The following is a 25,354-nucleotide window of genomic DNA, read 5'->3' as shown; positions in this document are numbered from 1 at the left end:
TCACATAGCGCACCATATGCTTCTAATCATGGCAGCCCCATTTCCGACCCAGCTCCCTGCCTGTGGTCTGGGAAAGCAGTGGAAGACGGTCCAAAGCCTTGGGACCCTGTATCCGTGTTGGAGACCCGGAAGAGGCTCCTGGCTTCGGATCGGTGCAGCTCCTGCCATTGCAGCTGCTTGGGAAGTGGATCATCGGATGCATGATCTTCCTCTCCGTATATCCGACTTTCCAATAAAAACAAAACAAAAAAACTTCAACATTTTTGAGAGCAATATATTGTTTTTGTGATTGCAACTTGCCTGAAGTTTGTTTCTTGGCTTTCCTGATTGTCACCAAGCAGCTCATCCTTTCTGTGGGAATCTGAAATGAGAAACCATATTCTGTCACATCTAAGCATTTGTTTTCAAATATGCATGTGAAGCCACTGATGTTTATTGCTGTTTTAATGGACCAGATGTTAACATACCAGTATGATGTCTAGGTAATGTATCCTAAAAGGCAGATGATGGTTCAAGAACTTCAGATCATGTGGTACACATGAAAAGATCGATATGTAGTTGTATATTTTTTACATCAGGCTGGCCTAACTAATCGATGAAGGCATTTGTAGAATCAACATGTGCATGGAAGACATCACTCTCAATTAGAGTGCTCTTCTATTCCTACCACTCTGCTTTTCAATTTAATTAAAATACTATGCAAAAATATTCACCCCTCTCTGTTATGGTACACTGAATGGTTTTCAACAGGCATTGCCTACACCTACCTTTCATCCCCCCATTATCTCTCTAATTTAATTCTTACTAGAATGGTGCATTCTGGGGTTCTCTTGTTGATTTCTCAGCTTTGAAGAGGAGAAATTTTCCTGGATCATTTACCTGCAGTTTTATGAGTGGGACATGTGTCTGTCCCCTGTTGAAACCCACTGATTAAGTGCCTAGGGATGCCTCATGCTCCTTTTTCTCTGAACTCCATGCTGAACTGCTTTGCCCATTTTCCTAAGGAAACCTGGTATCTTCACCTTTGCAGTCCCATTAAAGTGCCAATGCAGCATCATGGGTATGATATGCAAAGTGGTATAATAAGGAAAATGGTTCTGCAACTCAGGTTGTGTTCACCTTTTTTGAAATGTGTATTCCACCTCATTGTGAGATCAACAAGTTCTTTATTCTATAATGTCCTGGTATGCAACGATCTTGATAGACTGACGCCTTGAAAGCTGTTGATTTCTCTGTTGAAAGATAAGTTGCCTCTAATTTTCAGAGAAGTCTAAGTTTTCTTGGGGCTAGTCCTTGTTTTACAATTAGATTTTAAATAGATGCGGTAATTGTCACAGTACACTAAAAAACTGCTTGTAATACTGGTAACCTGTATTTCAATACTGATTTGACGTATTTCAAATCCGCTCCTTACTCATTTATCAGAGAAAGCAGTGGAAGATGGCCAAACTACTTGCCAGCTATCAGGAAAACCAGCTGTCATTTAGGTCCTCGGGCTCGCCTCTAGCATGGCCCGAGCCACTGTGAACATCTGAAGAGTGTGCCAGAAAAAGGAAGATCGCTTTCTCTGTCCTCTCTGGAGCACCACCATTCAAATAAATACATCTTTGGGAAAAGAAAAAGGCGACTCTAAGTACAAACATCCCTCCTATGCAATCATGAGTCATCGATCAACTACTCCAGCCACGTGCTGGCAGTGAAAATCTGCGAAAACAGAGACTCTACTAAGGTGGACTATGTCAGCAAGTGAATTTTGGAGAGATTTCATTGTGCTTGGAATGGGGAGATTGGCAGCAATTCAGAATTGCTGAACTATCAAAACCACACAAGCAGTGCCCTTGCAGTATCCCCCACATGGGGACTTTGGGATGGTCAGCAGCTGAGTAGGACTTCTCCCTTTATCTCCCCCTTACCCCAGACACAGGTAGAAAAAAAGATAAAGTGGAAACAATGGTCTTACCCACTTTCCTGCAGCCCTTGACCCATCGTACATTAATTAATTATGTAAACATCATCATAATAAAATAACAATAATCATAACAAGTTAAAAAAAGCATGAATCAGAATCTACATACCAGACTGACACTGCAGGCAGAGGCTTAGCCTATGATGCCACAGTGCTGGTCCCAGGTTAAATCGGCTTTGGGAGCCACAATCTGCTAATTCCCTGGGTAAGCATATGACCACCCATTTCCATACTTCTAGCTCACTTATATTTCCATGGCTCACTTAGCACCATGAGAGTTCTAATGTCATTCAACAGAGGCTTTCTCCCAAACAACGTTCAATTTATTGTGTATTCCACTGTTCAAGAGAGACAAAGAATGAGAGACAGAGAGATACACAGAACCCTCTGCTGGCTAACTTTGTGAGTGCTTGAAAAGCTCATCATTTCCTTTATTTGCTACTTCACGTGACAGAGATGCAGAAAAATAACAAAATGATCCATAATGACCAATCAATCATTTACTAGCTCTCAAACATATGCAACTGCATGGACTGTATCTACCAAATAGAGAAATATAATTCTAACACCTCAGGTAAAATAAGACAGTGCCTCTCTGCTGGCCATTCACAAGCACTGAAATAATCAATCATTGGAAAAATAATCTGAAGGAAAAACGTGTGAATGTAGGCTGAGGAACAAATGAGAAATTCCGGAATACATCTACCCTAGGAAATAACCATTGTAATCAGAGAGTGCTTTAATAGTTGGCATAAATCTGAGAAAATATCCTCTAAGAGTACAGAAATCTGACACAATATGACCTAAGAGGAGAAAAACTGGAACATACAAACACACATGTACATAAATATACACATATGATTCTTGGAGACTGTAGAACGCCTGTGTCTGATGCATGACATCAGCTGTCCTTACGGATGAAACTTAAAAAACAGAAAAAACATTGAACTAGAATTCTATCACCATTTCCTGAGCCACCTTTCGGCCAACCTGCTGCCCAGCGTGTGCTCACTTACCTGAAAGCTGACAGTGTCCAGATTTTTCCACTGGCCATAGCATTTCTCCTTGCTCCAACTTGAAGATCACAGTAGGCGCGGTCATTTCACACCCTGTGAATGGGAAATTATGCTAGATGCTTGTGAAATCACTACCCGGGGGACATACACACAGCAGAAAAGCTGGGTTCCGGGATCTGTGCCACAAAAGGGCTAACACGAATGATTTACTGGAGGGCAGATACATTCTTTATAGACTCAAACATTGGAATTACCAGGCTCTAAACTTTATAAACCGGTCTTTCTTTCGTCAACTAAGAAGGCAGTCTGCTTGGGCATGACAGATGTTCACTCACCCACGGACAGCAGATTGCGATAGGTCTCAAGCATCACCTCCCTGTACAGGGTCCTCTGGGCACTGTCCATGTGCCGCCATTCCTCCTGGGTGAAGTCCACAGCCACGTCTTCAAATGACACCAGCACCTATAACGGCACACTTCCCCTCAGCTCCGGCTCACACACACACTGAGACTGCACCCTCCCGATCATATTTAATTGGCATCTTCTATGCATGCAGTCTACATCGCAATCTATATGACAATATAAGGTAAAAACAAAATGAAGATTTTGTCCTGTATTCAGTTTGTAATGCCAAAAGTACAATAGAATATTTCTTCTTATTCTGTCACTGATTGTTTAACGATTCTGAAATGAGTTCACTGTGCAACTTGCAGACATAAACATATGACATGAAGAGCATGGTAGATGAGATAAAGAAGACACATGATTAATAGTGGTCAGAATAAGAAAACTGAGTAATTTTTGAAGGGATTTTTAAAAATTTATTTTAAAGATTTTATTTTTACTGCCAAGTCAGATTTACAGAGAAGGAAAGACAGAGAGGAAATCTTCCATTTGCTGCTTCACTTCCCAAGTGAATAGTCAGAGTCGAATCATCCGAAGCCAGGAGCCAGGAGCCTCTCCGGGTCTCCCACACGGATGCAGGGTCCCAAGGCTTTGAGCCATTCTCCACTGATTCCCCAGGCAGAAGCAGGTGGCAGGAAGAGAAGTGGAGCAGGGATCCCAGCTGTTAGTTGCAGGGCAAAGATTTAGCAACTAGGCTACCATGCTAAGCCCTGTAGAATTCTTTAAATTGTACTAAAAAAATGTTTAAACATTTTGATATATTCATAAAGATGCTCAAATATTTTTGATATTTAAAAAAGCTTATAAAGCAATATTACTTGTCGGTGTCCCTCGTCCTGCGAGTGAAGCTCCGACACGGGTGTTTGCTCTCAAGAGGATTTACTGAAGAACAAAGTGAGTACATAACATAGAACAAGAAATCCCAGTATAAAACAGGAAGGCAATAACCACAGCATCTTCACTGACTTCCTCCTTGGTTCTTCTTCTTTGTTCCCCCTCAAGTTCAGCTTAAATCCCTTACAACAGCCAATCCTTCTAAGATTGCCTGGCCACGCATCAAACACACCAATCACAGTTCTGATCACACGCGCCACCATGCAGACTGCATGAGACCTAGAACCAATCTTCCGCAACTTCCTTAAACGTGTTTACTGCAATCGTGCTGTAAGGAAGCAATAGCAAGCGCCATCTTGGGGTGTAGTCCCGCTCTCCACATTTATTGAATTGCAATTTTCTTATTCAAACTTGGAAAATTGAAATGTTTGAAATATTTTAAAATATTTTTAAACTTGCATAAGTGAGTACATTATTTCCTACACATCATGCTGGAATTAAATACACGTATCATAAATGTTTATAATAATTACTTTTGAGATTTTAAATAATAAAATATTTTCTGCTTTCTGTCTTAATTTTAATTCCTATATAGTGAACTACAAAGTTATTAGGGAGGGCCCGGCAGTGTGGCCTAGCGGTAAAGTCCTCGCCTTGAATGCGCCGGGATCCCATATGGGCGCCGGTTCTAATCCCAGCAGCTCCACTTCCCATCCAGCTCCCTGCCTGTGGCCTGGGAAAGCAGTGGAGGACAGCCCAAAGCCTTGGGACCCTGCACCAGCGTGGGAAAACCAGAAGAGGTTCCTGGCTCCTGGCTTTGGATCGGCGCATACTGGCCGTTGCGGCTCCGTTGGGGAGTGAATCATCAGATGGAAGATCTTCCTCTCTGTCTCTCCTCCTCTCTGTATATCTGACTTTGTGATAAAATAAATAAATCTTAAAAAAAAAAAAAACAACAAAGTTATTAGGGAAACAAACTGCAGCCTCATTCGTAACTATTATTTTTTAATGTAAAGGTCTTTTTCTTATTAGAAAGTCAAATACATGGACAGGAGAGGCATGGAGGAAGAACTCCTGGTCTTGGTACGGTGGCCTAGCGGCTAAAGTCCTTACCTTGAATGCGCCGGGATCCCAGATGGGCACCGGTTCTAGTACTGGTGGCCCCCCCTCCAGCTCCCTGCTTGTGGCCTGGAAAAGCAGTGGAGGACGGCCGAAAGCCTTGGGACCCTGCACCTGCATGGGAGTCCTGGAAGAGGCTCCTGGCTCCTGGCTTTGGATCAACTCAGCTCTGGCCATTGTGGCCACCTGGGGAGTGAATCATCAGACAGAAAATCTTCCTGTCTGTCTCTCCTCCTCTCTGCATATCAGCTTTTCTAATAAAAATAAATAAATTACCAAAAAAAGAAAGAAAGAACAAACGAACTAACCGAGCGCCCATATGGGATCCTGGTACATACAAAGTGAGACTTCAGCCCTTATGCTCTCGCGCTAGGCCCCGCAAACTCATACTTTAATTCCATTTCTCCACCACTGTCTTCAAGTCCCTTTGCATGGTGAGACTCTGCTGCTCATACAATCAGTTCCCAGCAGCTAAGTCTCAGTCAGTCATGCAGAAACATACATACAAGGAAATGTCAACCTGCAACCAATCAAGCTGTTTCTATATATATTTTGTTAGCACTTTCATATTCACTGGTTATCTGGTTACTTTTATAGTTATTTACTTATTTTAATATGTAAAAAATTTCTGTAGCTGATATACATAGTTTTAAGAACAGAATGATACTTCTTTCACATCTTCCCATACACTCTCCTTGATGTAATTCTTAAACTTTTGAGAGAGCATGTTCTTAAAGATTGATTTATTTTTATTGCAAAGTCATATACATATAGAGAGGAGGAGAGACAGAGAGAAATCTCTTCTGTCCGAATATTCACTCGCCAAGTGAGCACAATGGCTGGTGCTGTGCCGATCCAAAGCCAGGAACCAGGACTTTCTTCCAGGTCTCCCACATGGGTGCAGGGTCCCAAGGCTTCTAGACTGTTTTCTAGACTGATTCTAGACTGTTTTCCCAGGCAGGGAGCTGGATGTGAAGTGGAGCAGCTAGGACATGAATGGGTTCCCATATAGTTTCTCAGGGAGTTTAAGGCAAGGATTTAGCCACTGAGCCATCGCACTGGGCTTGAGAAAATATATTTTGAATTTATATTGCCATGAAGATCTTAATTTTCAACGGTGCCATCCACAGTGACTGAATTAATCTACAATCCCATCAACATTGTGAAAAAGTGCCTCTTTTCCAACATCATCATTAGCATTTGTTACCTTTTGTCTTCTAAATAACAGCCATTCTGACAGGGTTGCAGTGACAGCTCATGTTGATTTAGATTTACATATCCCTAATGGCTACTTAGGTTGAGCAGATCTGTTTTGATAGCCATCTACTGGGGTCCTTTGATCATTTCATCATTAGATTGGAGATTCTTATGTTGTTAAGGTCACATGGAGATTAAAGAACAAAATTGACAATTTGAACACACTTTGTCATGCTATTTGCCAAATCTTTCAATGAATGTAGAAAGTGAAGTAAGGAAGGGCCCAGCATGGTAACCTAATGGCTGAAGTCCTTGCCTTGAATGCACCTGGGAGCCTATCCCAGTTATGGGAGATCTTTTTCTCTGTCTCTCCTCTCCATTAATCCGACTTTCCAATAAAAGTAAATAATAATAAAAAAAGTAAAATCAAAGGTCAAAATGGGGGAAAACTACAATGAGATTTCATTTTGAGGAAAATGCTTTTGGAAAGCACTCTATTAATATGAGACAATAGGGCCCGGTGGCGTGGCCTAGCGGCTAAAGTCCTTGCCTTGAACGTGCCGGGATCCCATACGGGTGCCGGTTCTGGTCCCGGCAGCTCCGTTTCCCATCCAGCTCCCTGCTTGTGGCCTGGGAAGGCAGTCGAAGATGGCCCAAAGCTTTGGCACCCTGCACCCATGTGGGAGACCCAAGGAGGCTCTGGGTTCCCGGCTTCGGATCGGCGCAGCACAGGCCGTTGCGCTCACTTGGGGAGTGAATCATTGGACGGAAGATCTTCCTCTCTGTCTCTCCTCTCTGTATATCTGACTTTGTAATAAAAATAAATAAATCTTTAAAAAATATATGAGACAATAAATTCAAAGTACAATCACTGGGAGCAGCATCCCATGCTGGCAGCAGTTTCAGTCCTGCTTTCTTCACTGTGATACAGCTTCCTGCTGTGGCTCAGGAAAGGAGCAGAGGATATCACAGAAGATCAAACCCTTGACCCTGCACCATGTGGTAGATCTGCAAGAGGCTCCACGTTCTTGGCTTTGGATTGGCCCAAGCTCTTGCCATTGCACCCTTCTGGAGAGTGAAAGTGGAAGCTCTCGGCTGTCTCCTTTTCTCCGTAACTTTGCATTTCAAATAAAAACAACACGTAATGGGGAGAGCCCTGTGATTTAGCAGGTAAAGCCACTGGCATCCCACATGGCACTGCTTCTTCTCCCGAATGTTCCAATTCAGATCAGGTCCCTGTTAATGTGCCAGGAAAGGAAGTGGAGGATCACGCAAGCATTCGTGTCTTTGTACCCAAGTGGGACACACCAAACCCCTGGCTCATGCTTCCGGCTGGCTCACCTCTGGCCGTTCTGGACTTTTGGGTAGTAAGCCAGCTGATGGTGGATCTGGCCTCCGTCTATCTCAATGGTTCTGCCTTTAAGACCAATAAATAAATCTTCAAAAAGCACCTGCAAGGCATTGTAGCATAGCAGGTTGTTACTTGCTGCTCCATGTCCAACGCAGCTCTCTACTAATGTGTGCTGTAACACAGTGGAAAATGGTCCAAGATTTTGGGCAGGAGACTTACATGGGAGGCCCAGATGAACCTCTTGGTTTTTCTCTTTGACGTAATCCAGTTCTGACCATTGCTACTACCTACTGGAGAATGGACTAGCCAACAGCATATATGCCTGTCTCTCTCTCTGTCTTCTGCAACTCAGCTTTTAAAAAAAACAAACAATACTTAATAAAAGATCATGCAGCTGATTCTAATTTCCACACATTCCTGGAGCAGCTCATGAGTGTAGTATAACCTCCAAATGCTATTAGGAACAAACTGCTATTTCAGTAATTACGAAAAAGAAAAACTGGGAACTTAATAACTAGTGTGCCTTTTTCTTTCTTTCTCATACTCAGTAACTCTTACCACTGCAAAATGTTGCGTGTTTATTTCTAGGCTGGTACTAAAGCGCTTTCATGATCTCATCTATAAGATCAATAAATACAATTTCAGACTTGATATCCCAAAACAATTAATGAATTCTTAGCTTCAATTTGAATCATGGCATCAGAAAGCCTAGAGAGTTACAATCAGGTTTCACAGCTCTAACGCCTTAGTCATGACACTTTACAGGGTTTACCACAACTTGTTTTTCCTTTTTCAACTAAAAAAACCCCTTCAAAAACCCCTAAGACGCAACGTAAAGAAGCTGAGAAACAACTTACCGAAGGAGTGTTCATGCTCTCTGGCTTTGGAGACATTTTGTGGCCGCTCCCCGGCTGCTGCCGAGCCCGGCGTCCTTCGGATGGCTCCCGCGGGGCAGCGAGCGCACAGGGTGACCGAGCCCCCCGGGGCCTCTCCCGGACACACGGCCAGCGAGCTGCCGACGGAGCCCGGCCGCCCGCACCGACCCCGCCGCCCGCACCGACCCCGCCGCCCGCACCGACCCCGCCGCCAGCAACGATCCCTCCGCCTGCACCGAGCCCGGCGCGTCTGTGACGACAGAGCAGCCGCAGCCAATCGGCGCGCGCTGGGCTTAGGGGCTGTACCTCGGGTTCGGGGCGGGGCTTCGCCTCAGGCCTGAAGCGGCCGCGTCTTCTGCAGCTCGAGCCTTTGCCCGGCAGGGGGAGCTGTTGCCTCAGCGCGTTCCCGCGCGGGCCGCCTTCCCTCTCCCTCTCCTGATCCGATCCTCTGACGTCACAGGCGCGCCGGGCTCGGTGCGGGCGGCCGGGCTCCGTCGGCAGCTCGCTGGCGGTGTGTCCGGGAGAGGCCCCGGGGGCCCGGCCGCCCTGTGCGCTCGCTGCCCCGCGGGAGCCGTCGGAAGGACACCGGGTTCGGCAGCAGCCGGGGAGCGGTGAGTGTGTGCGGCCGTGCCGTCAGGCCCGCGGGCCCTGCGACCCTCAGGCCTCCCGTGTGTCCCGGTGGCGCGGCGGGAGTGGGCGAGTCCTGGGAGGCCAGTGGGTGTGGGTCCTCGTGTCCGTGGGCACGGCGTGTGCGGCCCAGAGCTGCAGCCCTCACCCCGGGCCTGCGGGGTCCGCGTCGGGTTTGTGGTGTGTAGGGACAGCGGCGCAGGGACTCCGGGGGTGGGAGAGCGGTGCTGTGGCCTCGCGGCTTCGCCCCCAGCCTGAGGGGTGGTTGGCAGAGCGCCCTTGTGGAGAAGTGAGGGGAGCGCAGAGGGCTGAGCCGACGTGGCTTCCCGCCAGTTGCCTGAACTGACTTCTGATGGCTTCTCCTGTGGTACCACTGTTTCCCTCTGTGTAAGTTCTCATCATGGGGAAGAAATGCCCCCGTGAGATGTGGAGGGGTCAGTCAGGTCCCGTAGAGAGCAGTGAGCCTGGGAATACGTCTCTAAATGTGCAGAACGCTTCCCGATTCTGTATATACTACCTCAAAAAATAAAAACCACATCATGTATTAACTCTGCCTAAGAGTAGGTAGGAAGAAGGAAAATATCTTTTAATTTTGCATGTCTGTTCAGCATTCTTTCTCCTCAGCGCATTTCCAAACAGGCCTGACCTTCATGTTACTTGGGCTGTGTGCTAACTCAGCCATGGTCCTCAGCCTAGTGGTCAGAGCAGGTGGTCACTAGGCCTCTGCCTGGATGATGAGTCAGTAAAACAGGAGCTATAAGTTCATGGTCACAGGTGCTCTTGGTAGCCTCGACCCTTTGTCCTGGACATAGATGAGGTAAAGCCTGACTGAGGGTGTCAGTGCCTACCATTTACAGAACAGAAGGGATATACTCGCAAGCACTTTGATGTTTCAAGCTCAGATGGAGAGAAGAAAAGCCCCAATTCCTTCATCAAAGGAGGGCTGATACATTTATGCACTAATGCTCGATTCTGAGACAGGAACTCTGAAGAGGCCATGTGGGGAGAACCCAGTGAAGTTACAAAGGCTACAGATACCCTGAAAAATCATGAAGAATCTGCTCCTAAGGGTGGAAAGTATGGTTGTCATAATAATCTCATACTGTATGCATGTATCACATCACTACATTGCATTGCATTCAACACAAAGTATTGCATCAATTCAAAAATAAAATAAAATCATTTCAAAATGCATAAGGAAGTAGGCAGCAGGCCAGCTTGCAGTTCGCACCTGACAATGTGAAGCAAGATTTTCTCAGGGGTGGGCTAAATCCCAAGCCCAAACCCATCTTTCCTCACGTTGCCTGCTTTTAAAGACTAGCCACACCCTGCTGAGAGCTCTAACTACATACCCTGTTTTAACTCAGACTTCTCAAAAGCCTGAGAATTTAGTGCACAGTTATCCATTGTCATCCAGAAATTACTGATGCCAATATTGACCCTCAGAGTTTTCCTGGGTCACACAACTATTAAGTGATAGAACCAGGATTTGAGCATAAGTAAGCTTGTTTCTAGAAATAGATGATTTAACTACAAGGTTCTAGTCTCATAACCACCAATGGCCATGAAAAGAGCTGTATGCTAATTATCATTCCAAATACTTAATGTGTCTTATTTTAATATTCACCAGTCTTTGATATTGGTACTTTTATCATCATCATTTGATAAGTATTTTTTTTTTTTGAGCCAAATGCCACATGGTTTTCCCAGAGTTACAGGGCTAGCAGGTGCACCATCACACTCCATATTTTCCACTCTTAAAAGGGCTCAGGGTCTAGAGTCTCAACTATATATCAATGAGTTCGAATTCTGGTGGGGGAGAGTGCATATAAATTTATAAGTGTACTTGTCACTGATTTGATTAAAATAATTACTATCTTTAAAAGATTCATTAAAATTTTTTTTTAGAGATTCATTTGTTTTTATTTAAAGGTGAGATTTACAGAGAGAAGGAGAGAGAGGATATTCTGTTTGCTAGTTCACTCCCCAGGTGGCTGCAATGGCCAGAGCTGATCGAATCTGAAGCCAGGAGCTTCTTCCTGGTCTCCATGGGGGTCCCAAGGCTTTGGGCTGTCCTCTATGCTTTCCCAGGCCACAAGAAGGAGGCTGGATGGGAAGTGGAGCAGTCGGGACTAGAACCAGTGCCCATATGGGATCCCAGTGGATGCAAAGGTTGGACTTTAGCCACGAGACTATGTTGTTATTGTTTTTTGTGCTCAGTCTCTGGCCCAATGATGTATATGTTTTAAAGATTTATGTATTTTTTATTGGAAAATGAGGTAGAGAGGAGGATCTTCTCTCTGATGATTCACTCCCCAAGTGGCCGCAACGGCCAGAGTTAAGCCAATCTGAAGCCAGGAGCCAGTTTCTTCCAGGTCTTCCACGCATGCGCAGAGTCCCAAGGCTTTGTGCTATCCTCGACTGCTTTCCCAGGCCACAGGCAGGGAGCAAGGTGGGAAGCAAGGCTGCTGGGATTAGAACCAGCGCCCATCTGGGATTCTGGTGCATGCAAGGTAAGTTCTTTCGCCACTAAGCTACCTCACTAGGCCCAGACCCAGTGATCTTAAGACGTTAGAAATGTACTGAGACAAAGGACTACATATGATTTTTCATAACGTGCCCCTACCAGACAATAGGCAAGTTTATGCTAAAGAGAAGGTAACACCTGCTATCTGCTAACTTTAGCCGCACATAGTCTGACCCATGACTCTAAGGCCCCTACTAATTCCAGATGAAGAAAGATTGTAATTGCTTTGCAATTAGTTCATAGTGATAAGCTGGTATTTAGCAAACATAACACATTTGCTCTTAGAAGTGATAACAAAGGCCCAGCATGACAACCTGTTGCTAAAGTCCTCGCCTTGCACATGCTGAGATCCCAAATGGGTGCCAGTTCTAATCCTAGTGGCCCTGCTTCCCATCCAGCTCCCTGCTTGTGGCCTGGGAAAGCAGTCGAGGACGACCCAAAGCCTTGGGACCCTGCACCTGTGTGGGAGAGCTGAAGGAGGCTCCTGGCTTCATTATAGCTCAGCCTCAGCCACTGCAGCCACTTGGGAAGTGGATCATCACAGGGTAGATCTTCCTCTCTGTCCCTCCTCTCTGTATATCTGACTTTACAATAAAAATAAATTAAATAGTTTAAAAATCAGTGCTAACAAATGAATTGCCCACAGGTCACACCCTGAAGTTGGTATTGAGTGGTTGTATAAAAGAACTGAGATTCTGGAGGAGGCATTCCAGGCTGTTTGGAATCACATTTGCACAGTTTCGGCTGTTTTGGATTCCCTCGGTCAGTGGAGTGAGCCCCCTGGGCTCTGTGTCCTCAGCCAGAGTGATCCCCAAGACCTGGGAACCTGGATAAGCTTCTGAGTGTGAGCCCCTTGTGAAGTGTAAGCTGACTGCTTCCCAGAACTCATTTTCTGTCATATTCTGTACTTTCATTTATAGTATGTCCACTCGTGTAGAAATTACATGCAATGAGTTGGATGTTACCTCTTTGTTATCTTGTATGGAACCTGAGTTTATTCAATGATCTCAGAACGATAGAAAATTCTTGACATCTTTATTTTCTGCAAGTTTCAGTAGGACTGTAAACACCATAAACCAGGTGAAAAGGAAAAAAAACCCTTCAACAGTTCAGGCCTTGATTTCTTGTAGCTCTGTCTCCACAGGTGACCCATTCCTGGCTCTCTTTGATGTTTGATGTTTTTGATTGCTTCAACTTTATTTCTTTGGTTGATGCAGTACAACAGTCTAGGCTACTCTGTTACTCGCATCTGCATGCAGGTTCAAGACCTACTGCTGCACTTCCAACTCTGCTCTCTCCTAATGAGTCTGGGAAAGCAGCCTAAGGATTCCCAAATGTTTGGGCCCCTGCACCCATGTGGGACATACAGAAGAAGCTCCAGTTTGCTTGCTTTGGCCTGGCTCAAGCCCAGCAATTGCTGCTGTATATGGAGTGAACCTGCAGATGGGTCTCTTTTCCTCTCTGCTTTTCAAGTAAATAAATAAATAAGTGAATAAATAAACCTTTGAAAATCTATTTATTTGCAAGCAGGAGTTACAGAGTAATAGAAACAAATCTTGTACCCACTTGCTGACTCCTCTGATGGCCAGAGAGGCCAGTGCTGGTCCAACCTGGAGCCAGAGTCTGGAGCTTCCTCCAAGTCCCTCATGTGGACAGTAAGGGCCCAGGCAAGTGGACCATCATCCACTCTTTCCCAGGCCATTAGCAGAGAACAGAATTGAAAGTGAAACAGCTGGTTTCCTATGGGATGCTAGGCAATCGACAGCTCACATGTTACAAGGATGCCCTTTTAGTTTTGTTATCAGTGACAATAAATATATATTTATATATCACAAAAATAATGTTATATATTATATGTTATAGTTTTATGTATAAACATTGCATTATAGTTTTTATGTATGTATGTAAATAATTATATAATGTATATATGCCACTTTTTGTTTATCATATACTAATGAATGGTGTTTTACATGTTGGTCAATATGTTAGAAATTAAAGATAAATCTGATGCTGTAGCAGGTGTTTTAGGGTAGAAGGATTATTGTCTTAACATTTTCTGCATTCGCTTATTCTCCATGTGGTTTGTCTCCATTTTGTTTGTCTAATTTTAACTGATGTCTGTGTGATAACATTGCTAATTGGCAGTTACCCTTGGTTGGGTACTTTTACTGTTTCATTAACTTATACTGATTACTGCCAATGGTTGTGTACGTTTACTTGCTGTTCTATAGAATTTTCTTTTACATAGTTTGATGCTGTATCTGTGATCACTGGCTAGAAGCATGTGGTCTTGAACTCCCAAGTACAAAAACAGGTTTATTGTTTTTTTGTTTGTTTAATTTTGTTTTTATTTTGATGATCTTTACATAGTTGATTAGGGCTCAAAGAGTCAAGGTCTACAGGAAAGTGGGTAAGACCATTGTTTCCACATTCTCTTTTGTCCTTCCTATAAGGGGGGGAAGGGGACAGACAAAGAGAGAAGCCACACCCACCCTCCCAACCATCCCAGGTTCCCATGAGGGCCAAGCTCTACGCGCACTGATTAAGCAGTAGTTCTGAATTGCTGCCGATCTCACCATTCCAAGCAAAATGAAATCTCTCGAGAATCCACTAGCTGATATAGTTCTCTTTAGAGTCTCTGCCCAGATTTTCACTGCTAACACTTGGCTAGGGTACTTGATCAGTTTGTTCTGTGCTCTGTTAATGGTAACAGGTGTCCAATGCAGGCTCCAATGTACTACAGTATCTTCCAATGCATCTGGATATGCAGACTATTGCTCCGTCTGAGCCATTGATGTCACTCAGTTTTGACACATGGACTCCGCAGTCAGACCATGGAACCTGCACTTCTCTTCATGGTTGGGATTTTCAGTCCTACTGTTCGATTTGGGGGATCCCCAAAGAAACTTCATCTTAGGTGACCCCAGACCTGATTCTTGGGTGTGCTTGCCAGTACAGAGTCCAGCACATTCTGTCACCCAATCAGCCTAGGCATATGCTGGTGATTGCAATTGCTGGGTCAGTTCTGCCTCAAATCCGTTCTTCTACACCAACCAATGGGTGTTGCAACCCAGCTCAGTCTTGCCCATCACACACTCGGCCCTCACGTACACCAGTGGGAGCTGCAGCCAAGTTGGGGTGACTCCCAGTAACCCTCACCAGGCCTGCCCCCTGCCCTGGTCCCTATGTTTGCCAGTGTGTACAGCAGACTGGTCCAGTCCCAAATTCCATTCAGTTCTCATACATGTCAATGGGCATTGAAGCTTAGTTCAACCCAGCCAGCCCACTATCCAGCCCACATACATGCTGCTGGATGCCGTTCTGTCCAACCACCCCATTTTTCTTTACCATAGATTTTATGATAGGATAATGTTTTTTCTATGGTACATTGCAACTTGTTTGAGAAATAGTCTTTGAAATAATAAGTTACTGGGCCCGGCGGCGTGGCCTAGCGGCTAAAGTCCTCGCCTTGAACGCGCCGGGATCCCGTATGGACACTGGTTCTAATCCCGGCAGCTCTACTTCCCATCCAGCTCCCTGCTTGTGGCCTGGGAAAGCAGTCAAGGACAGCCCAATGCATTGGGACCCTGCACCCGCGTGGGAGACCTGGAAGAGGTTCCTGGTTCCCGGCTTTGGATCGGCGTGCACCGGCCCGTTGCAGCTCACTTGGGGAGTGAATCATCGGACGGAAGATCTTCCTCTGTCTCTCCTCCTCTCTGTCTATCTGACTTTGTAATAAAATAAATAAATCTTTAAAAAAAAAAAAGAAATAATAAGTTACTGTTTGACAGTAACTTTTTTTTTTTCTCAAAATAAGTAGTAACTAAGTGTTTGGGTAAGCTAAGGATAACTTGAGTTTGGTCACTATAAAGTTCGTGAAATTGCTGGTACTCTTTCAAGGAGGTCTTCCTAGCTACTCTCATCTGTAAGGTATTGTTCCTGCCCAGGGAAGCTTACTGGTTTTGTTTCTCCAGCCAATGTGTCTGGTATCCTGTGTCCATTTCTGCCCTGACATTGCTCAGCATAGTGGAGACTAGGAACGAGCAAGACCAGTTCTCTCATAACTCTCTCCATTCACCTTCCCTTCCAGGTGGAGCCCTGAGGCTCACAAAATGTCTCCAAAGCCAGAGAACATGAACACTCCTTCGGTAAGTTGTTTCTCAGCTTGTTTTGCATTGCGTTTTAGGAGTTTTGAAGGTTTTTCAATTGGAAAAGGAAAAACAAGTTGTGGTAAAAATGACTAAGGCATTGGAGCTGTGAAACCTGATTGTAACTCTCTCTCCAGGCTTTCTGATGCCATGATTCAAAATGAAGCTAAGAATTCATTAATTGTTTTGGGATATCAAGTCTGAAATTGTATTTATTGATCTTATAGATGAGATCATGAAAGCACTTTGGTACCATCCTAGAAATAAACACTGAACATTTTGCAGTGGTAAGAGTTATTGGGTTGGGCCCGGCGGCGTGGCCTAGCGGCTTAAGTCCTCGCCTTGAACGCGCCGGGATCCCATATGGGCGCCGGTTCTAATCCCGGCGGCTCCACTTCCCATCCAGCTCCCTGCCTGTGGCCTGGGAAAGCAGTGGAGGACGGCCCAAAGCCTTGGGACCCTGCACCCGCGTGGGAAACCCAGAAGAGGTTCCTGGTTCCTGGCTTTGGATTGGCGCACACCGGCCTGTTGCGGGTCACTTGGGGAGTGAAACATCGGATGGAAGATCTTCCTCTCTGTCTCTCCTCCTCTCTTTATATCTGGCTTTCCAATAATAATAAAATCTTTGAAAAAAAAAAGAGTTATCGGGTCTAAAGAAAACCACATTGGTTATTAAGTTTCCAGTTTTTCTGCAGAACTACCTAGAGAGTGCATGATCTTGGGAGTGGGAGTCGGCCCAGTAGGGAAACAGTGGGCACCTCCTTCTTGGGTTGCCACTCCCATTGTGAGCATGAGAACTAGTACTAGAGGTAGGCATGGCTAGACAGAGAGTGGCACTGACTGGTACAGTGTGGACTGGATAGTGGGGTGGTTGAGTTGAACTAGGCTTCAATGCCCATTGACATGTATGAGAACTGAATGGAATGTGGGACTGGACCAGTCTGCTCTACACACTGGCAAACATAGGGACCAGGGCAGGGGGCAGGCCTGGTGAGGGTTACTGGGAGTCACCCCAACTTGGCTGCAGCTCCCACTGGTGTACGTGAGGGCCGAGTGTGTGATGGGCAGGACTGAGCTGGGTTGCAACACCCATTGGTTGGTGTAGAAGAACGGATTTGAGGCAGAACTGACCCAGCAATTGCAATCACCAGCACGTGTGTAGGCTGTTTCGGGCAATGGAATGTGCCAGACACTATATTGGCAAGCACACCCAAGAGTCAGCCTGGGATCACCTAAGATGATTTTTTTTTTTTTTAAAGATCTCCCCAGCTGAACTGATGGACTCAGAACTGCAACTGTGGAGAGAATTACAGGTTCCATGGCCTGACCATGGAATGCATGTGTCAGAGCTGGGCCTCCTCAGTGGCTTAGACAGAGCAATGGACAGCATATCTAGATGCACATGGAGGATTTGACAGTACGCTGGAGCCTGCAGAGGACACCTTTTACCATTAACAGAGGATGGAGGACAGAAGAAATTGATCAATACCCCAGTCAAGTGTTAGCAGTGAATACCTGAGCAAATTGGTAGGCTGAGTATGGTGTCTCTCCTTATCCCCCCTTTCCCCCAGATACAGGAAATAAATAAAGAGAATGTGGAAATAATTGTCTCAACCACCTTCCTCTAGCCCTTGACTGTTCACACCCTAGTCAGCTATGTAAAAATCATCAAAAATAAAATTTTTTTAAAACAGTTTCAGGCCCAGTGGGGTAGCCTAGCAGCAAAGTCCTTGCGTTGTACCTTTGGGATATCACATGTGGATGCCGATTCGTATCCCCCTGCAGCCCCACTTCTTATCCAGTTCCCTGCTTGTGGCTTGCGAAAGCAGTTGAGGAAGACCCTAGGTCTTGAAACACTGCACATACGTGGGAGACCCAGAAGGAGCTCCTGGCTCCTGGCTTTAGATCAGCGTGGCTCTGGCCATTCCGGCTTCTTGGGGAGTGGATCAGTGGAAGGAAGATCTTCCTCTCTGTCTGTCTATCTCTCTCTTTTTTAAGGTTTATCTTTAAAGATTTATTTACTGATTTAAAAGGCAGAGTCACTGAGACAGAGGGAAAGTCAGATCTACTCTCTGCCAGTTCATTCCTCCAAAATCCAGACTGGCCAGAGGTGAGCCGGTCTGAAATCATGTACTGGGAGTTTCATCCAGGTGTCCCACTTGTGCACAGGGACACAGTCACCCTCCACTTGCTTTCCAGGCCCGTTAGTAGGAAGCTGGATCAGAAATGGAGCATTCAGGACATGAACCATTGCCCATGTGGGATGCCAGTGGTTTTACCTAATAAATCACAAGATTTTCCCCTATTGTATGTTCTTTTTATTTGAAATGCAGAGTTACAGAGAAAAAGAGAGACAGTGAGAGATCTTTCATCTCCAGGTTTACTCACCAGATGCTTGAAATGGCCACAGCTCTTACCATTGCTGCCCTTTCGTGAGTGTACTGACAAATGCAAACCCATTCTGCCTCTCAAAAAAGAAAGCAAATCAGTAGACTGTGCCCATAGGCTTTACGGTGGCTGTGGAATCATCTTACTTGGTCCTGCCATGGCAACTGTAGCTGTGACTGAAAATTTAGTATGTCTACTGCAGGCTTATTTTATTTTTAAAATTGCTTACATACGAGCCCGGCGGCGTGGCCTAGCGGCTTAAGTCCTCGCCTTGAACGCCCCGGGATCCCATATGGGTGCCGGTTCTAATCCCGGCAGCTCCACTTCCCATCCAGCTCCCTGCTTGTGCCCTGGGAAAGCAGTGGAGAACGGCCCAAAGCCTTGGGACCCTGCACCGTGTGGGAGACCTGGAAGAGGTTCCTGGTTCCCGGCTTCGGATCGGCGCGCACCGGCCATTGCGGGTCACTTGGGGAGTGAATCATCGGATGGAAGATCTTCCTCTCTGTCTCTTCTCCTCTCTGTATATCTGACTTTGTAATAAAATAAATAAATCTTTAAAATAAAAAATTGCTTACATAGTGGAGAGGAATTCCCCCCCTGTGAGTCTCCAATAGGCTGGTGTGGGTTGAGGTATGGAGGAAGGTGGGTGGGACAAATGTTTCCTTTTTTTTTTCCCTCCTGTGTCTGTCGGGGGAAAGTGCATGGGGGAATTTTTTACTGCAAACTACAGCAGCCCCCTCGGGGAGTTGGGGTAGGGGGAAAATGGTGCTTTTCCAAGGTCTGTTGGTTGACAAGTACACCTTAGTATCATCTACAGGCCCAGAAACAGATTACAAAGCTTGACCAGGAGAATTGTCCAACCTATTCGGTTTTCCTACCTCTGACGACCTATCTCCAGTGTCCTCTGCTGGCCTGGATGAAGTGGCTGTTGTGTCCCAGATGTTCTGTTTTCCAAACCAACTCCCAGCTAATGTGCCTGGGAAAGCAGCAGATGGTGTGCATCTGGACTTGCTGTCCACTGCACAGGTGTCAGCACGTGAGGAGGCCCAGTCCCAGTACATGCACTCCATGGTTGGATTACACATCCTGTGATTTTTTTTTTTCCTCCTGTAGCCAGGGTTTGAGTCCAGTGGTCTAGTTGCAGAGACTCGTAGAAAACCTTGTCTGGGGTGATGTCAAGTCATCAAGGTCAGGTTCAGTACATCACTACTTGCACCAGCCAGTGCACATACCAGTGGGTGCAGCTGCCTGGTCATTTCCGTCTGTCATGTGAAATGATGGGTTCAGCTGCCTAGCCTAGCCCGCCACAGGCCTGGTCCTCACATATGCTGGTGAGTGCCACAGCGCACCCCAGTAACCCCCGCTGAGGTGGCCTCCAGCCCTGGTTTTTGTGTGTGCCAGCATGTGCTGTGGCCTAGCTCAGTCTATGCCACATACCATCTGGCTCTCATGTACTTCCATGGATGCTGCAGGATTAGCTCAGTCTGACCCATCCCCAGACCTGACGCACCCGTATGCTGATAGGTGCTGCCGCCTTGACCGGCCTGGCCTGCCGTCAGCCCTGGCTCCCATGTTCACCAGTGGGAGCTGCAGCCCAGCAGGCAAGTGCATTACAGGCTAATTATAAGCTGATAAATTTGGGTGACCCTTTGTAAAGCTCACAAATAAATAACCAAATGTCCCTAGGCATAAAAAAACAGCTCCTTCCCTTGCAGAGGATTACAGTAGACTTCTGTAGGTTAGCAGTGCATTCCTCAAGTTAACTAAGTGTTCTCATTAGTTCCTAAAATGTGCTTCCTTTGTATAGGGTTTCTCCAAGTTGAACCGCATGCTTCTGTTAGAAGTGAGACTTGCAGTGAGCGCAGTGACAGTGTAGCTAAGTCTGTGTGTTCCATGAGAGTGGACAGGTCAAGGTTTGACAAGAAAGCTATACAATGAGTGTCAAGAGACCACAGAATTGTTTGTGGATGTTTTAAGAGTTGGGTTTAGATCCCCTGTGCCAGCTCACCAATACGTATGAGGGATGTTTCAGGATTCGGTGGCCTTTGAGGATGTGTCCGTGAACTTCACCCATGAAGAATGGGCGCTACTGAATGCTTCACAAAAGAAACTCTACAGAGATGTGATGCAGGAAACCCTCAGGCACTTGGCCTCTGTAGGTAAGGATGGAGGTTTTCCTTCACCTAAGTAATAAGACAACAGATTATGTCTTGCTCATCATCACTGTTCCAGGCTTTGGAATTTGAAAATGGAGTAGAGGTGGTAAATAAACCAGCTGAGCTCATATCTCATCGTGGACTGTGATTTTATTTTTCTCCAATTTTGATTAACTTATAATGGTTTTTTGGGGTCTCCACTTTAGGACAAAAATGTCAAGACCAGAATATTAAAGATCGGTGTAAAAAAGAAGCAAGAACTCTAAGGTGAGTTGCACTCAAACAAACAGACAAACATACACAACAGTCAAGTCTTAACTTCGTATGGAAGTTAACAAGAAATTTTAAAAACCTAGCAGCCACATAAACCCAGGCTGTGTTCTTAACAAATTTCCATCCAGGGCCCAGCGCCGTAGTCTAGTGGCTAAAGTCCTCACTTTGCTTGTGCTGGGATCCCATATGGGCACTGGTTCTAATCCCGGTGACCTACTTCCCATCCAACTTCCTGCATGTGGCCTAGGAAAGCAATTGAGGATGGCCAAAGGCCTTGGGACCCTGCAGCCGTGTGGGAGACCTGGAAGAGGCTGTTGGCTCTGGATCGGTGCAGCTCTTGCCATTGCAGCCACTTGGGGAGTGAATCATTGGATAGAAGCTCTTCCTCTCTGTCTCTCCTCCTCTCTGTATATCTGATTTTCTGCGGGGTCGGGGAGGAATCCATACAAAGTATTTCTCAGTGACAAAGATGTTCAGTATGAAAAATATTTTACTTGGAAACACTATTAAGAAACCACATATAAGTGGGGAGGTATTTGGCCGAGCAGCTAAGTTGTCATCTGAGATACTTGCATTCCATATTGGAGTGCCTGCGTTTAAGTTCTCACTCTGCTGCTGAGTCCAAATTTCTGGAATACCTTGTGAAGCAAGGTATAAGGCTTGAATTGAGTTTCCAGTTTCTGGCTTTGATTTGACCTAGCCCTCTGTTGCTGGAATTTGAGAAGGGAGCTAGTAGATGAACTGTGGGGAGGTTTGTGCCTCTTTCTTTCTCTGCCTCTGTTTTTGTTGTTGTTTGTTCTGTTTTTTAAAAAAAAAATTTGTATTTTTATTGGAAAAGCAGATTTGACAGAGAGAAGAGACAGAGAGAAAGCTCTTCCATCTGCTGGTTCACTGTAATGGCCAGAACTGAGCCATCCAAAGCCAAGAGTTTCTTCAGGGTCTCCCACTCGGGTGCAGGGTACCAAGGACTTAGACCATCCTCTACTGCTTTCCCAATCCATAAGCAGGGAGCAGCTGGGACACAAATTAGTGACCATGTGGGATTCCAGGTGTGCATTGTGAGCAATCATACTAGCCTGGCCTCTCTGATTTCTAGACTGTGTATTGATAATAGCTATGGGGAGCCCTCTTGTAAAGCAGAGTATATTCACTTCCAAACAATTGAAATAAGACTGAAAACCCAGTTTCCCTGAAAATGATAAAAATGTAATTGATACTTGTTAATAAATATAGAATCATAAGAACAACTTTTATTACTGTGCTTTTTTTTTTTTTCAAACAGAAGTTGTATGGTAGAGAGACTCTGTGAAAGTGAAAAGGAGAGTCAGTGTGCAGACACTTTCAGGCAGATTCTAAATCTCAGCCTGAGCAGGAAGACAACTGGAGTGAAGCCTTATGAATGTATTGTGTGTGGGAAAGACTACATGCTGCACTCCTCCCTCGTCAGGCACATCAGATGTCATACTGGATATAAGCTAGAAGGCCTTAAGTTTGGAGGAAAGCCTTACAAGTGTAAGGTATGTGGGAATGCCTTCAGTTACCTCAAATCCTTCCAAATACATGAAAGGACTCACACTGGAGAAAAGCCCTACACACTTCAGCAATGTGGAAAAACCTTAATATACCACCAACCTTTGCAAACGCAGGAACAGACTCACACAGGGAAGAAACCCTATGAATGTCAGTACTGTGGCAAATCGCTCAGTTCTTCCAGTTCTCTCCGAGTTCATGAAAGGATTCACACTGGAGAAAAGCCCTATGCATGTAAGAAATGTGGCAAAGCTTTCAGTTGTCCCAGTTCTATTCAAATACATGAAAGAACTCACACTGGAGAGAAACCCTATAAATGTAAGGAATGTGGGAAAGCCTTCATTTCCCACACAAGTATACACACACACATGATCACACACAATGGAGACAGACCTTATAAATGTAAGGACTGTGGGAAGGCATTCATTCATCCCAGCTTTCTACGAGTACATGAAAGAATTCACACTGGAGAGAAGCCCTATGCATGTAAACAATGCGGCAAAGCCTTCAGGTGTTCAACTTCCGTTCAGATTCATGAGAGAACTCACACTGGAGAGAAACCTTATAAATGTAAGGAATGTGGGAAATCCTTTCGTGCTCGCCCAGCCTTCCGAGTACACCTGCGAGTGCACACGGGGGAGAAACCTTATAAATGTAAACTGTGTGGAAAAGCCTTCAGCCGTCTCAGCTACTGTCGAGTACATGAAAGGACTCACACTGGAGAGAAACCCTACAAATGTAAAAAATGTGGAAAGACCTTCAATTACCCTCTGGATTTGCAAGTTCATGAAAGAAATCACACTGGAGAAAAACCCTTTGAATGTAAGGAATGTGCAAAAGCTTTCATTTCTGTTGAAAACTTTCGAAGACACATGATCACGCACACTGGTGAAGGGCCATATAAATGTAGGGTATGTGGGAAAGCTTTCGGCTATCTCAGTGCTTTGAGAACGCATGAAAGAACTCACACTGGAGAGAAGCCTTATGAATGCAAGCAATGTGGGAAAGCCTTTAGTTGTTCGGGTTACGTAAAGATACATGAAAGAGCTCACACTGGAGAGAAACCTTATGAATGTAAGGAGTGTGGAAAAGCCTTCATTTATCCCACCAGCTTCCAGGGACACATGAGAGTACACACAGGAGAGAAACCGTATAAATGCAAAGAATGTGGGAAAGCCTTCAGCCTTCGTAGCTCCTCTCAGAGACATGAAAGAACCCACAGTCAGGAGAAGCTTTATGTATGTAAGCAGTGTGGGAAAGCTTTCCGTTTGTCTAGGTCCTTGCAAAAACATGTGACAACTCACACTGGATAGAAACCAATGAGAATGTTTCCCATTTCAATAATAATTCCAAAGTTGTAAACTCCCCAGTGTAGAGAACTGAATGAATGTAACATAAAGAGCTAGATGCAAGGTAATCCAATAGTGTACAATATTTTATCAACTGTGATCTACTTTTGCTACGAGACTTTGAGGTGAGAACACTTTGTAAGATTGTGTTAGGATAGTTCAAGGAGAAAGGCTTTCTGTTGAAATCAAGATTTTATTTTAAAGCCATTGCTGATTGAAGTGTAAATCTAATAAACAATTAGACTTAATATATGATTCTTTTTATTCTCTCGGAAAAAAAATGAGTGATAATTTTTGAGCTTTCCCTAAGGAGAGTATATGGGAGGCACTGAATGAATGGTTTTAAATAATTCTGGGCACAGTAGCCTAGCGGCTAAAGTCCTTGCCTTGCATGCGCCAAGATACCATATGGGCACCAGTTCGTGTCCCAATGGCCCCACTTCCCATCCAGCTCCCTGCTTGTGGCCTGGGAGGGCAGTTGGGAATGGCCTAAAGCCTGGGGACCTTTTGCCCAAGTGGGAGACCCGGAAGAAGCTCCTGGCTCCTGGCTTCAAATTAGCTCAGCTCTGGCCGTTGCAGTCACTTGGGGACTAAATCAGCAGACAGAAAATCTTCCTGTCTCTCCTTTTCTCTGTATATCTGACTTGCCAATATACATAAATAAATAAATCTTAAAAATAAAAATAATTCTCCTTTATTGTGAAAATAATTACTACTTCCTCAGTTTCTAGGACATACAGCCTTATCCCTATCTTTGTTTCTATTGCTGGCATAAAGTGGTGGGTATACATAGTTATCAGAATTTTTAATAGTTTACCATAGATCATGGATTTTCATATTTTGTCTTCTATTGAGATTTACATAATAGACTTTGAATTAAGGAAAGACATTTGTGGTAAGATGACAATCCAGAGTTGGACATAACCTTCTTCATTTTCTAGAATATCTTCCCTTTATGGTTCTGTGTTAAAATTCACCAATAAGCTAATAACCATAAGATTTTTCTTGTCAAAAGTGAAGATGGACAAGTGCTTGGCATTGAGTTTTAACAGTCATTTCTTGTAGTTTCCTGCTAATGTGTACACCTAACAGTACCAATTGGAGAGAAATAAACGTAAAGAATGTGGGAAAGTAGCAAATAATGGATCAAATAATTGGATCCCTTCCACCCATCTAGGAAACTGAATTCTGAGATTGGGCCTCATCTCTCTGGCTACTGTGAGAATTTAGGGAATGAGACAGTGCATGGGAGATATGTCTGTCTCTGTTGCTCAGATAAACATTAAAAATAAAAACTCAGAGGAAAATGTGATCCTATTTAAATTTTTTAAAATTCAATTTTTAAAAATTAAATTAGATACCAGAACCAAGCCAAGGTATAGGCTCTTGGTACATAACTGCTTCCTGTCAATTTTCCTGTTTACCCCTCTGCCAAATCAAGAGTATTTGACTCTTATTAATCAACAATTTGACTCTTATTTTCAAGTAGTGCAGGTTTCTTTTTTTTTTTTTAAGATTTGTTTGTTTTTCTGCGTGTCTCTCTCCCTTCTGTTTGGAGAGGCACCCCACCTCCCGGCTTCCTTTCCGGAGGTG

At 44.8% G+C, this 25,354-nt stretch overlaps 2 protein-coding genes across 7 annotated transcripts; one reads left to right on the top strand and one right to left on the bottom strand.

Annotated features, from left to right (window-relative positions):
• Nucleotides 1–254: 254 nt before the first annotated feature.
• Nucleotides 255–8,804, bottom strand: LOC118760656 (putative zinc finger protein 487). Its single transcript, XM_058657604.1, has 4 exons — nucleotides 8,746–8,804; nucleotides 3,318–3,444; nucleotides 2,983–3,075; nucleotides 255–361 (listed from the first exon to the last, which is right to left on the bottom strand). The coding sequence occupies exons 1-4, from the start codon at nucleotides 8,779–8,781 to the stop codon at nucleotides 255–257; spliced, it is 363 nt and encodes a 120-aa protein (XP_058513587.1). The 5' UTR covers nucleotides 8,782–8,804.
• Nucleotides 8,805–9,302: 498 nt separating this feature from the next.
• LOC105942386 (zinc finger protein 791-like) lies at nucleotides 9,303–23,954 on the top strand. 6 transcript variants are annotated; one of them, XM_058658138.1, is made up of 5 exons: nucleotides 9,308–9,374; nucleotides 16,008–16,065; nucleotides 20,486–20,612; nucleotides 20,816–20,876; nucleotides 22,165–23,954. In XM_058658138.1, the coding sequence occupies exons 2-5, from the start codon at nucleotides 16,030–16,032 to the stop codon at nucleotides 23,723–23,725; spliced, it is 1,785 nt and encodes a 594-aa protein (XP_058514121.1). In that variant the 5' UTR covers nucleotides 9,308–9,374; nucleotides 16,008–16,029; the 3' UTR covers nucleotides 23,726–23,954. The 6 variants fall into 6 exon arrangements, with proteins under 6 accessions (XP_058514125.1, XP_058514121.1, XP_058514123.1 ...); XM_058658140.1 differs by lacking the exon at nucleotides 9,308–9,374 and adding an exon at nucleotides 18,399–18,497 and having other exon boundaries at nucleotides 16,042–16,065; nucleotides 22,165–23,952; XM_058658142.1 differs by lacking the exon at nucleotides 20,486–20,612 and having other exon boundaries at nucleotides 9,303–9,374; nucleotides 22,165–23,951.
• Nucleotides 23,955–25,354: the final 1,400 nt, after the last annotated feature.

Source organism: Ochotona princeps, chromosome 33 (assembly GCF_030435755.1).
Source record: "Ochotona princeps isolate mOchPri1 chromosome 33, mOchPri1.hap1, whole genome shotgun sequence".
Classification (NCBI taxonomy): domain Eukaryota; kingdom Metazoa; phylum Chordata; class Mammalia; order Lagomorpha; family Ochotonidae; genus Ochotona; species Ochotona princeps.
Note: the sequence above shows the minus strand (reverse complement) of the source record. Positions and strands in the feature narration are given on the sequence as shown.

Bases quoted from the DNA above. Each gene is read 5' to 3' on its own strand.
- LOC118760656 (XM_058657604.1), bottom strand. From the start codon at position 8,781: ATGTCTCCAAAGCCAGAGAGCATGAACACTCCTTCG. The intron at 3,445-8,745 runs GTAAGTTGTTTC...GTGCCGTTATAG, and splicing joins AGAGCATGAACACTCCTTCG to GTGCTGGTGTCATTTGAAGA. The intron at 3,076-3,317 runs GTGAGTGAACAT...TCCCATTCACAG, and splicing joins TCGCAATCTGCTGTCCGTGG to GGTGTGAAATGACCGCGCCT.
- LOC105942386 (XM_058658138.1), top strand. From the start codon at position 16,030: ATGTCTCCAAAGCCAGAGAACATGAACACTCCTTCG. The intron at 16,066-20,485 runs GTAAGTTGTTTC...GGGATGTTTCAG, and splicing joins AGAACATGAACACTCCTTCG to GATTCGGTGGCCTTTGAGGA. The intron at 20,613-20,815 runs GTAAGGATGGAG...TCTCCACTTTAG, and splicing joins CAGGCACTTGGCCTCTGTAG to GACAAAAATGTCAAGACCAG.